General features: G+C 35.7%; 1 protein-coding gene across 1 annotated transcript in view; it reads left to right on the plus strand.

Moving 5' to 3' along the window:
* Ush2a (usherin) overlaps positions 1–13,568 on the plus strand; it is a 606,255-nt gene that overhangs the window by 300,535 nt on the left and 292,152 nt on the right. The window contains exons 32-34 of the mRNA XM_090341196.1: positions 3,033–3,192; positions 4,504–4,675; positions 8,949–9,096. Of these exons, the coding sequence (XP_090197322.1) occupies positions 3,033–3,192; positions 4,504–4,675; positions 8,949–9,096 (480 nt within the window). The remainder of the gene's footprint in view (positions 1–3,032; positions 3,193–4,503; positions 4,676–8,948; positions 9,097–13,568) is intronic.

Consider the following 13,568-nt stretch of genomic DNA (forward strand, 5'->3'; position numbering starts at 1 on the left):
CACCAGCTTCTGGCTGCACTTGCTACATTTTTGATTTTGGAATCCTGGATATTGTTTCTGGAGTTGATCAAGTAATGCGTGTCCCTACACTGGACAGTGGATAAATGAAGTAGAGGTGAAGGGCAGTGCAATTGAGGAAGTTAAAGTCAAGCCAAAAATTGAAGATGAGTCATTATGAGGATGTTAGAGTTGCCAAAAGGGGGATTATGATTGAAAAGAAAACTGAGCCAACACTGAAGTCATTGAGGAGAGAATAAGGCTGACGCTGGAGTGTATGGGGGCAGGTGTTAAACAGGTTTGAGGCCATATATCTGTTCCAACTAAGAAAATGATATTGATAAACTCCAACCATTTCTTCTCCATCAATGTTATATGTGTATAGCATAGGAATTTTGAAAAATGTGTATGTGCTCTTCCCTCAAACTGATTAGTATCTGTTACATACCCTCACTGGAAAACACTATTAACATTTTGGTCTATATCGGTCTCCTTTTTATTCATTTTTATGATGATTTTTATATAGTATTTTGGAAATATATGTTGTTGTGAAATTCACTTAAGCTTTATGTCATATTTACTTAAATTTTGACTACTAAAATTTGAATACAGAGCCCCATGCTTGCTATAGGGATCCAGCCATAAGTCCAGCTTTGCTTTTCACTCATCATTTTGGAGAAGTTTAGTGCACTTTTTTGCCAAGGCTGACTTTAAACTGTGATCCTGTAGATCATAGGCTTCTGAATAGCTAGAGTTAGAGATATAAGACACTAGGGTTACAGTTAATTGTTTATTGGTAACTCTTCTTTATAAAGGCAGATACCTGCAATGGTCAGACAATTAACTTCACTAGATTACTGAAGATTTTTAGATATCCTTAGACAGTTAAGTATTTCTGAGGAAAAAAGGGATAATCTTCATAAGGGACATGAAGCTTTCCTCTGGTCTTGCCCATTCATTTATTCAAATAAGACTATTATAATTGATCATTTTTTTCCCAGTCCCAGAGGTATCCCAATGAATATAATAGCAAATAATCCTTTTGTATTCAAAACATTTCCATTCTTCTGGGAGGGATATGAAGTCAAGAAATAAATGGCAGAGCAATGTCTGGATTATTTTTTGTTTGGGTAATTACAGTAAGAAATTAAATAAGATGGTATGACCAGCCTAAGAGATAATCCATTGACACTGGTTATATTACCTCTGGCTACTATAGAAGCCCATGTTGATTTTGCTCCTGAAATGACTTAGAGTAAAATCCTCAGCTTCACTTTCCCAAAGGATAACCAAGAATTCAGACTGATGGGAGGGTGTCACAAAGTTTCTGCAGGTTAGGGAGAGATGATAAAGAGATCATCGTAGTATGTCACCCTCGAAGCATGATTGTCTCATCATTATTGTCTATGGCGGTTCTTTGTGTGGTGGTTCTTCTTTGGGTGAAGTCTTCCTATGTTCAAGCTCTCATCCATCCCATTACTTTCTGTAAGTTGTCATTCCAGTTGCAGGCACATCTTCTGACTCCATGTCTTTGCCATGGATCATCTGAGCACATTGATGGAACGTATTCAAATTCATCTTCATCACCGATAGGATACAAGTTGTTAAAAAAAATTAGCAAGATTTCAATTGAAAGTTCCAAGTCACTGACTGACCACTTTTTGCTCTGAAATCTCTTTATTTCCTATAAAATTACTAATCTGTCTGTCTTCAGGTAACCTATGTGTTTAAGCTATTGATTGCACTTCTCATGGAAATCTAGGTGTTCTTTTCCTAGTTTACTTTTGATAGCAGTGCATTACAAAATCTATTTGCCTGAATTAGGTTGCATTTCATTACTCTTTTAAACATGAAAATGTTTCAAGGTTAATAGGAATGAAGAATTGGTGTCACTTAAATTGTGACTTATTTCAAAGATGTTCCAGACAATAATGATTATTCTTAGTAGCGTAAAATATGAATGATGTTCACAGCTTGGCAAACCTGAATGAACTTTGGTAAGATTACGAAATACCTTTTAAAATGAAGTGTTCATGGCATCTCAGAATTAAATTAAGGAATTACTGATTAGTGTAGTTTAATGCAAGGAATATGATATCCATTAGAAAGGTGAACAGGTACAATGTACTAAGGAGTTCAGATTTAGAAAAAAAAAAAAACAGTCTATTCCTGGCCGAGATACTATCCTATTTTTTTATCATTATCATTGATATACAGCTCAGATTTACTGAGATCATCTCATTCATTAATTATTCTTTCATTGATTCCTATATATGTATATATATTTTAAGACATGATATACCAGACTTTGAAATGGGTACTGAGAATGCAAAGTGATTATAGCACTATATTTTCCCTTAAGGTGTTTAGTGCACTGAAACAATAAATAAACAAATAATGATGGCACTATATTGTAATTGTCACATTAAAAGTCATTAATTTGTCATTAAAAATCTGTGCACAATTTTTTCTCCTTGTATCCTGGTGAGAGCCGGAAGTGTTTCTAACTTAAGAGTGTTCTTTTTCTTAAGAAAGAAGCAGGCATTTTCACTAAACCTGACAATTTGAAGGTCAAATAATAGTGGGCTAGGTAGCTAGAAGAAAGATATCTGGCAAAAGGAATTACAAACTCAAAGTCATTGTTACAGGCTATATATTTGCATTTCAAAAGCAACTCTTGTTGTCTTCAAATATGCTTTAAAATAAATTAAATATCTCATTTATTTTTAATGGGGTCTTTGAACTAAGACTAAAATCCAGAAAATGATTTACTTGATCCTGGACATTCAAGGAAACAGAAAAATTGTTAAAATGAGAAAGTCAAATCAGAAGTCTGACTGATACGTGCCTATTTGAATAGTGCCATCATCTATGTAAGACATTAACCACTCTCTATTTTATTACTATTGACTTTATGGCTATTGTTAGGTTAAGCTTTAACATTTCCCGGGGTAGCAATGTAAAAGGGCGATGGATGAGAGCTTCTGAGTAATATCAATGATGGTGAATAAATCCTTGTTTCTTTCCTTCCCTAGATTTAGGAGTATTTATGCCCCACCAGTTTCTTCTTAGTGCATGCACCCACGTGGGCTGCACAAACAGTTCCCGGGTCATACTGTTCACAGCACAACTGCCACCCGAACATGTGGATCCCCCAATTTTGACCGTCCTGGATTCTAGAACTGTATATGTACAGTAAGTAGAAATATGTCTTTCACATGTAGGTTCATGCAAGAATTCCAGTGAGTTCAACCAATTGGGGGAAGGGCTGGTGACTTTGAATTCATTTTATTGTCATTCAATGCACAGGAATGACTCTTACTAGTGGTTCTGGGAACGTTTAATTATCATTTGCCAACTTCATTTCTGTTCTGCCTCCACATAATCTGGCTGACATACATGTGTCCACAGACCCACAAACAAGGAACAACTGGCATATACACATACGTCTTTAGCTTTCTATATGTGGACTATTGTTGTTTATTGATTTAAATAATGGAAGTATATGAACACATATAGGTATAGAATTTTTCAGAGGGTAAACCAGGATCTTCTGATTTACTTATTCCTTCTGTTTGAAGTCAGAAAGGAAATTTTGCATATTTAGATTATTTCTTTTATTCTAAATGTATTTTTATTTAGATAATCATACAAAGGACTTTCAATTCTGCAGTCATATTTGGGCTACAGTGTCTCTTAATCAACATTACCTGTTCCCAGATTATTTCTAGTATTAGTGATTTTGGTTCATTTCCTAACATACAGGTAAGGATGACGTATAGGGTTTACTGTAATTCTGTTCTACAATCGAATAATCCTCTCTTATCATTAATTAATGCTTAGTCACATTTATAGCTCTTGGTCCTAGTTTTCCCTTCCGTGAAAGAAAGGATGGCACGGAAGTAATCAGGACATTCATTTGAGCTGAAAAGCACTGTGATTCATACCCTCTTGCTCATACAAACTTTAATGTTGGCTTTCAGTTGTCCTTCAACCAAGGCTGCTCACATACCCTAAAAGATCTCCAACTCAGTTGAACCTTTTGCTATCTGTCTGCTGGGACTTGCCTTTCTCAATCTACATCATTCAGAAGAAGGAGCCCTCTTCTGGAATGTGTTTTATCCTTCTTTCAACTTTCCCAAATCCAATTTAATTAAACATAAGTCCCCCATATCAATCTGCGTGTTTCCTCCTTGATTACTTAGGCTCTCCCAGTCTTCCTCTTCCTTGTGTACTCTAATAACACGTCTTCCTTTCCTGAGTAGCTTGAAGAAAATACGTGCTCCTTGTCTTCCAGTTACTTAAAATTTTATGTAGCTTGTAGTACAAAAACGCGTAAGGGAGCTAGAAAGGCATTACCTTTGAGTGGAACATGCCTTGTTTTCTTATAACAGCACAAATACAACTTCATATGTATCCTTCATTGATTCTGCATGTTTCATTTTGTCTTGAATGAATACTGATACTAATGCTACACTTTTTCGTTGCTTGTTTTTTCATTTCCAGATGGAAACAGCCACAGAAACTCAATGGGATTCTGGAACGTTATGTATTATATATTTCAAATCATACTCATGATTTTACAGTTTGGAATGTCATCTATAACAGCACTGAACTTTTCAAGCACCATGTGCTCCAATACCTGCTCCCTGGTAATAAATATCTCATCAAGCTGGGAGTACGTTTACTTTATTTCTGTCACTTTCTCTGGTCCCACCCTTTACCTTCCTACTTTCTTTCCTTTGTCTTGTCCTTGTTCCCTCTCTTTAAAATAGATTGGAATATGTTTTGATTTTTATACTGCAAACTGAGCTCCTATCCTAAATATGAATCCTATTAATCCTTAATTTTCATATTTATTTTATATTATACAAAAACAACAGATAGACATCTGAGTCATATTTTTCTCAAATTTAATTTGAGCCTATTAGAAATAATTTTCTAGCCAGATACCATGGCTCATGTCTGTAATTTTAGTTACTCAGGAGGCTGAGTTCTATGGATTGTTGTTCAAAGCCAGCCTAGGCAAGAAAGGTAAGCGTTCCTGAGACTCTTGACCTCCAATGAACTGACAAAAAGCCAGAAGTGGAGCTGTGCCAGCCTTGAAAGAAAGAGAGAAAAAGAAAAAAAGCTCACAGACAGTGCCCTGAACTCAACCCTCAAAACCAGCACCTGTGTGTGCCTGTCCACGCCCGCGTGTGGTGTGTGTGTGTGTGTGTGTGTGTGTGTGTGTGTGTGTGTGTATTTATTTCTAATACCTGGACTTGAGCTCAGGGCCTGAGCACTTCCTTGGACTTTCTCAAGGCTAGAACCCTAGAGCCACAGCACCACATCCAGCTTTTTTCTATGTATGTGGTAACCAGGAATCAAACCCAGGTCTTCGTGCATGCTAGGCAAGCACTCTACCACTAGGCCACTCCCAGCCCCACAATATTTTTAGTATTGGTAGTATTTCATAATTGTTGAATGATTTTTTTCTAAAATGCTAAGATTAATGAGGTGATTGTCCTGCAGAGCTTGTATTCATTTGAAAAACAAGTCACAGTAGGAAAGTGTAAATCTTATATTTTAAAATGAAGGTTTAAATGACCCTCAAATATTCTTGATTGTTATTTCACTGTGGTTTGCATCAGACTTCTGTTTCTGAAGAACAGTCATTTAATGAAGCCTCAGAATCAACATCATTTACAGATTTCTCTAGGTAGACAATAGCATTTTTTAATGCAAAAGAGCACTTTTATAGAAAGGTCTTTTAAAAGACCTTGCTATTACCATGGAATTTATACTCAGAAGTTCCTTTTGTGATAGGTTTTTTTTATGAAATATAATCTTTTTTAAGTTTAATAGCACATCTGAAAATAACTGAATATAAACATGAGATTGTCCCTATTTGTTCTAAACACACTCTTCATTTTATAGCAATACCTATATAAGGATATTTGCTTTGATAAATGCCATAGAAAATATTCTGCTCTTGATTATGAATAAATTTACATTTATGTAGACACTGTGTATGCATTCATTTTACTTAACATGCTCTTGAATGCTCTAAATATTATACCACGAGAAAATAAACTGCATTCAGGTACTGCTTTCTGACTTGACACCACAAAACAAGGACAATCAGACAATGTTAAAAAAAAAAAAAAAGTCCTCTTCAAATCACGCCATGTGCCTGGGTACGCAGCAGAGCAGATGGGTTCTTTGAAACAACAGTTTTGGTTACTCACAACTATATTCAAAAAATAAGAAGATGTATACTAACTTGATTTCAAAAGCTAATGCACAAGTCTTTATGACTTTCAAAATAGCGATCATATCAAAATCAAGAGACATTTCAACTGCTGGGAAGCTACCAATATTAAGCCAGAAATGGTTATGTTCTTGACTTTTATCCAGAGGAAGCATATGAGATGAAAATAGTTCTACTCCCAAGGCAGTTCTTAGGATATGCTGTACAGTCAAACTCAATATTCTGCATTTTATAATTTGGGAATACCTTGACAAATAAGCAACACTAACTTAGTAGCCTGCTCCCTTGAGTTTTAATTTGGATTCTAGCACTGTTTAACCTAAGGCAAATGCACTTAACCTAAATTTAGGACATTGAACTGAATAATTTCCTTGAATGATTTTTTTGAGCCATAAAATTCTATTATGCTAAAAACTTAATCTTAAACAAAAGTCTGTGGAATCAAACAGTATCTGTCAACCACCGAGTAATATTGATGTAAGAAGTCAGAAAGATTTGGAAGTTCTTGCCCTACCTCTTGTTAGGCAAATATTCTTGCACACATTATTTTCAATTTCAATTCATTTATTAGGACAGAAAATACTCTAATGTGTTTTCAGGAAATCTTAACTGAAAGGTTTTCTTTTCTTTTTTTTTTTTTACTTAACCCTGTTAAGCAGTAAATTAAATGAACCAGAACATTTTGGGTTCATCCTAGTTAATTGAGGGATTATTGTATATTTCACAGTTTCAATATAAAAACTAGCTTTCAAGGTCAGTAGAATAGAAGAGGGGCATCGGGTTCTCTGCAAAATGGAGTTGCCTTTAGAGTTTTTTAGCATGTGGATGAAAGATTGGAAAACCATAAACTTAGGCAACAAAGACTTCAGGTAGCCTTTCCAATAAAGGGAAATAACCTGGGAATTTGAATCAAGCTTGGAGGAGCAATGGTATTCACTTTGCATTTGACTGAAATAAAAACTAAAATGTTGCTTAGCTTTCCTGGCTCACTCCTGTAATCCTAACTACTCAAATAGCCTGAGATCTGGAGATCACAGTTTGAAGCCAGGCCAGGCAGAAGAATCACACATATTCTTTAACTCCAGTCAATCAGAAAAAGCCCAAAGTAGAGGTATAGCTCACGTTGAGCCACAAAGCCAACTGAGAGCACAAAGCCCTGAAATCAAGCTCCAGTACTGGCACAAAAATGAATGAACATATAAATAAAGGAATAAATAAAGACTTTATCTCCCAAAATTCGATGTGCAGGTTCAAGCATGTACTGGTAAAAATTGTAAACATACAAGTAATGCTTATAATGATGAATCCATGAGTGAATGACCAGTTATTCATAAAAAAACAAAAACTGGGACTTTTGATATAATCAACTTTTTTCGGAGAAAACTCGGATTTCTCTATATGCTCCCACCCCCAATATGAGAGTGTATGTATGTGTGAGGAGGTGGGGGGTGGGTGAGAACCCCACCCAAGGTAATCAAGACCCCAATCCAAATGCCCATACTACAATTTCACCCATCTGAAACTTGCTTAAGCTGCTGTGAAATCATTTTGAAGACATGGGTGCCTATTATTCCAATAGGGCATCATGGAGACCAGGAATTGTTAATTATGTATTTTCAATTACATTTTTCTGGAAATTTTTCAACTAGTTACAACTTGGAAAACAGTACTATAGTACTATATATATGCATATGTATATACATACATACATATATATATACAAATGCATATATATATAAATATTTGACCAGAAAGCTCCCCCATCCCTCAGTGAAATGTTGGCTATTTCAAGTATCAGAAAATCATAAACTGCACTTGTAACCTGAAGAAATACTAAAAAGTTTATATTGCTTTTTTTTTTCCGTCATGGGGTTTGAACTTGGGCCTGGGCACTATCCCTGAACTCTTCACTCAAGGCTACCGCCCTACCCCTTAATCCACAGCACCACTTCCAGTTTTCTAATGGTTAATTGGAAATAAGAGTCTCAAGGTCTTTAGTGCCTGGGCTGGTTTTGAACCTCCATCCTCAGATCTCAGCCTCCTGAATAGCTAGGATTCCAGGCATGAGCCACTGTTCCCAGCTTATATATAACTTTTAAATATCATTGTAATTTTGTTTTGCTAATCCTGGGGCTTGAACTCAGGGCTTGAGCATTGTCCTTGGGCTTTATCAAGACTAGATCTCTACCACTTGAGCCACAGCACCACTTCTGGCTTTTTTTATGTATGTGGTCCTGAGGAATTGAACCCTGGTCTTGATATTTATTATTCTTATTCCCAATCAGAAGCACTTATTTATCTTAAAGTGTTTTTCTTTGTCTCTGATAGTTTGTTCTCATTAGAGGTGTGTGTGTGTGTGTGTGTGTGTGTATGTGTGTGTGTGTGTGTGTGTGTTTAATTATTCTGGAAACTTTTGTTCCAATGTAGTTTCAGTTTATGGCCTACATCTCTCTGCTCTAACTCAGGATAGTTCTTTGACTAATGCATTCTAGTTTATTTTTCTCTTATCTGCCATGACATCCCATCTCCTAAAAAAGCAAGATAATTAAATGTCAGACTTAAGCACTGAAACCTATTTGTCTTCAAGGGAAAAGGGGAATAGTATTTAAAGAATTGAGAACTTTTAGTGTGGATCTTCTTTTCTCAGTGCTAACCTTTGAGGACCCAGAGTAAGCTGTGTTTCCTTGGCTCTGTTCAGGCTTGCACAGGAGGTGGGTGTACACTGAGTGAGGCAGGTGAGGCCCACACTGATGAGAACATCCCAGAAGGGGTACCAGTCCCCCAAGTCCACTCCTATTCTCCTGACTCCTTCAACATCTCCTGGACTGAGCCCGACTATCCGAATGGTGAGTGAACTCTTTTAGCCTCAAGTTAAAAAGATGATTAGCAAAGGTAAATTAATATTCTAAATGGCAGCTTATATGTGGTGCTTAATTTTTAATGATCATTTTAGCACATAAAATACCTGAGATAGTATCATTGTCTATAGTTGGGGAGATTGTAGTTTTTTTTTTTTTTTTTTTTTTTTTTTAGGCTAACACAGGGTTTTGGTGGCTCAAAAGTGCTCCCTTTTGATGGTTCTTGTGTACTGCATCTTATTGTTTAATGTGTTCCAGGAGAGGTGAGAAGAACAAATGAAGCTTCCCCAAGAGTGACATTGTATTTTCAATGACATTCTCTTTGTACCCACCATTAGCTCTTCCTTGGAGAAGTAGAGACGTGGGAAGTTCATGTACATATTGCATTTCAAAATGCTTTTGATTTAATATGTTTATCTTTAGAAGAGGCCACTCCATATTCTTTAATATACTATTTATAAATATTTCAACATGCAGTTTTTAAACCAGGAATGCATTAAACATACATATACTTGTACTTATTTAAGTTAATCTGTATTGTGTTTGTACATGTTATGTATGTCCTTGTACCATTTAGAGCATTAGAACAAAAAGCTCATTATAAGAAATTTTTAACAGCACTGAGATTAAAATTGATTTATTCAAATGATGGAAATCATTTCTAAGAGTCACACAACCTGCCATTGTTGCATACTTGTAGAAGCTTCCAGGACTTTAATTTTTATTCTTCCTTGAGACAAATATCAAGAAAAATGAATCATAGAAACTGTTTTAGGTAAGTCGTTACTGAAAATTGAAACAGTCTCTTTCAGCATAGCTAAAAAGGAATGGAAGAGAAAAATGGTCATTTTATTAGTTTGTCTTATGTTTACTATGATATTAATTATCTCAACTATCTCATTTTAATTAAACTTTTGGCAAATATGGTAGATACATTTTCTGTAATGGAGAGAGTTCCAATAATTAGAGTGAGTGATTATCTCTTCTATTGGAGTTGTTCCTGTGCTACTACAAATTTCCTAATAAATGGATGTGTGTGTGGGACTCTAGTAGGCAGACAAAACTCTTGTACTATTTCCTAATTCACAACGAAATCCTGTCCACCAGTGGTAGTGAAAATGGCAATGATTTATTCTGATTGGATTGCTGTTAAATGCTTTTACATGATTTACATTTCAATTGGTAGATACAACTGAAAGGATAAGGTCCTTGGAATTCTTGGTTGTTTAGAAAAATACTTCCCATATTCCAAGGCTCATTGTTTGATATGCTACATGCATTTACACAACAGCTTTGAAATAGAGTCAGTGAATAAGACAAAATAGGAATTTTTTCTATCCCTTTTGCAGTAGTCTCGCATCTACTCATAACACAATTTTTAGATTTTCATTAGAGTACAGTGACTACACACTTAAACATTATTTTGACTAAAACAACAAAAAAAGAATTCTTACTTTACTACTCTTTTCCACTATTCCCAAATTTTCCAGTGTTTTATTTCTATTGTTGATAGACTGGAAAGGATGATCTAAGTGTTGAAGAAATTCAGTCCTCTTGTTTCCAAAATTCCCAGGTTCTCTAGATAACCTAAGAAGTGAAATCCAAATTCAATACTCTGGTATACCTTTGTTTAGATCACTTTATAATGTACCATTTTTAAAAGTCATTCTGCAACATTTGTTTATGACTTAATGTACAACTGAAAGATACTCATGTGGAATTAAATAGGTTTAGATATTCATGATAATGGTCATGAATTGTTCATTTTTTCCTTTTACACAGTCTCAGAAAATATTGTACCTGTTGTTGGTAGCTGATATTTAGTTTATTTAATATGTCTTTGTGAATAATGTTTTAGAAAAATATTTAACTCTGCTGGTCAGTGAGCCAGTTAAGTGCCTACATGGAACTTCTTCATTAGGACTTTATGATCATGAAGAAAAAGATGCATTGAGAATAACTAAACCCATTTTCTATGAAACTATGATTAATTTTATTCATTAAGTGTGACAATATGTGCAAAGTATTTTTAAAAGTTCTGTTGTAGATGTGTTCATAGTCTTTTGTCACAACGACTTAAAAAACAAACCTTTTTTGTTTTGTTGATTTTTAAAAATAATTGATTCTAATTGAAATGATCAAACTCAATGATAACCTTTAACCTAAGTTGCTGAGTGAATCTTCTGTATGTTATGGCCTTGGCGCTGAACATGGTAGATAAAAGCCTACATTTTTCATTCCTCGTCCTCCTCTACTTTATCTGTGCTGGAATGATTGATCCTTGGGAAAGAAGAGGTTTCAGATGCCTAGAGAATATTTCCTATATTATTTTCATGTGTTCCTTTTAAATTATATACCAGCAGTATCATGAACAGCTCTAGATCTGCAATAGTTGAACAGTGAAGGTGTTATCAATTAATATTTTACAAAAATCAGACTATAGAGATAGTTGGGGGATGGGGAACTCAAAGAAAACATAGGATATATGATCTATAAGAAAGAAAGTTTAATGCTGTCACTACTTTGGAAAATAGTATGGGAAATGAAAAAGAAAAAAATTAAAATAGAGTTGAGTGGGGTATGATCCAGCAATATCAATTCTCAGAATATATCCAAAAACAGTATAAACAATGCCTTAAGGTATTTGTACAATCATGTTCATTGAAGCCTTCTTCATGAAATCCAAGAGGTGACAGATGAATGACTATGGGGCAAATAATAGCTAATTAAAATGGAATATTATTTCACCCTAATTAGAAAAGAGTACGTCCTATCATATACAATGCCATAGACAAAAGTTGAGAACATCTCAAGGAAATAAAGCAGTCACAAACCCACAAATAATTCATGATTCCATTGGTGTGAGGTATCTTCAATAGTCAAACCCATGTAGACAGGAAGGAAATCTGCAGTTTCCACAGGCTGGATGGAAATTGAAACTAAGAGTTGCTCCATACTTGGTACAAAGATTTACCTTCCCAGGATGAAGAAGTTCTATAGATCCGTTGAACCAAGTGCATGTATAGATTACACTACTACCTGGAACACTTAAAAGTGAGTATGATTCAGCCGGGGACTGGTGGCTTATAATCCTAACTATTCAGGAGTCTGAGAACTGAGGATCATAGTTCAAAGCCAGCCTAGCCTTGGGCAAAGGAGTTCAGGGAGAGGCCCTAGAATCTGAGTTCAAGCCCCATGACTGACCAAAATAAAAAAAGAAAATTGAGTATGATTGCCAGGTGCTGGTAGCGCAGTCCTATCTATAATCCTAGCAACTCATGAGGCTGAGATCTGAGGTTCACAATTCCATGATCAGTGCCAGTATAAGCAGAACTCTAATCTCCAATAAAATACTTAAAAGGCAGAAATGGAGCTGGGGCTCTGGTGATAGAGCAATAGCCCTGAGCAAAAGAAACTCAGGGATGGTGCCCAGGCTCTAAGTTTATGGATGGACACACACACACACACACACACACACACACACACACACAATCAAAGATAGCAATATATATATATATATATATTTATTTATTTATTTACCAAAATAAAAAGAAAATATAATTAAATTCTATAAGCTTTCAAATCAGAAACAAAGACCAAGAACTGTGTCACTTCAAAACAAATATTTACTAGGTAACAGTCACATAAAGATATATGTATAAAATATAGTATATAGTAGGTTTCTCATTTACTATAATACACCCATCTGTGATAATGGAGCAGAGTGTGGTCCCCTTTCAAAACACTCATTTTTTCCCCCTGAGTGAAACCTCAGCTTGTAGTTCCTGTAGTCTGACAATACAAATAACAACTACTTGTTGGTCATTGCCTTGGGTTGCTTAGAACAGTTTTTTCTTCCTTGCTGCCAGTCCTGGGGCTGAGCACTGTCCTTGAGCTTTTTTCAAGGCTAGTGCTCTACCACTGGAGCAACAGCACCACTTCCAGCTTTTCTGTACATGTGGTATCAAACCAGGTCTTTGTGCATGCTAGGCAAGCACTCTACCTCTAGGCCAAACTCACGTCCTGGCTTAGGACAGTTTTTAAGCACTGAATCTTTATCACTTGATTCAAACCTAAGGCTTATCTTGCCTTCCAACACGTTTTGCTCAGGTTTTGTCCCTTGCTTCATGTACTTGCAAAATGATGGTGTGACATTCCACTTCTGTCAGAGAGAGAGCCCTAGGAGGCCAGAATTCCTTGTGGCAAAAGTGATATTGATAAGCTGTGATTTCAGCCAGGATTTAAAAACCTCTGTGGGGAGCTACTTTTAGGTCCAATGCCAGTATTCTGCCAGACTTTGATACTGACTTTGCAATGCCAGTAGCTACCAAAATCTCTCGTATAGCCCCAGGGGTTGTTGTGTCATGAATGTGCTACCTGGATTGTACAGCTTGTCCAATGAGACAGTCTTTTGCTAGCTTCCAAATCTGCACAAGCTTTTGAGAAGCTTAGGCCTTTGA

Source organism: Megascapheus bottae, chromosome 10 (assembly GCF_031878675.1).
Source record: "Megascapheus bottae isolate mThoBot1 chromosome 10, mThoBot2.hap1, whole genome shotgun sequence".
Lineage (NCBI taxonomy): Eukaryota > Metazoa > Chordata > Mammalia > Rodentia > Geomyidae > Megascapheus > Megascapheus bottae.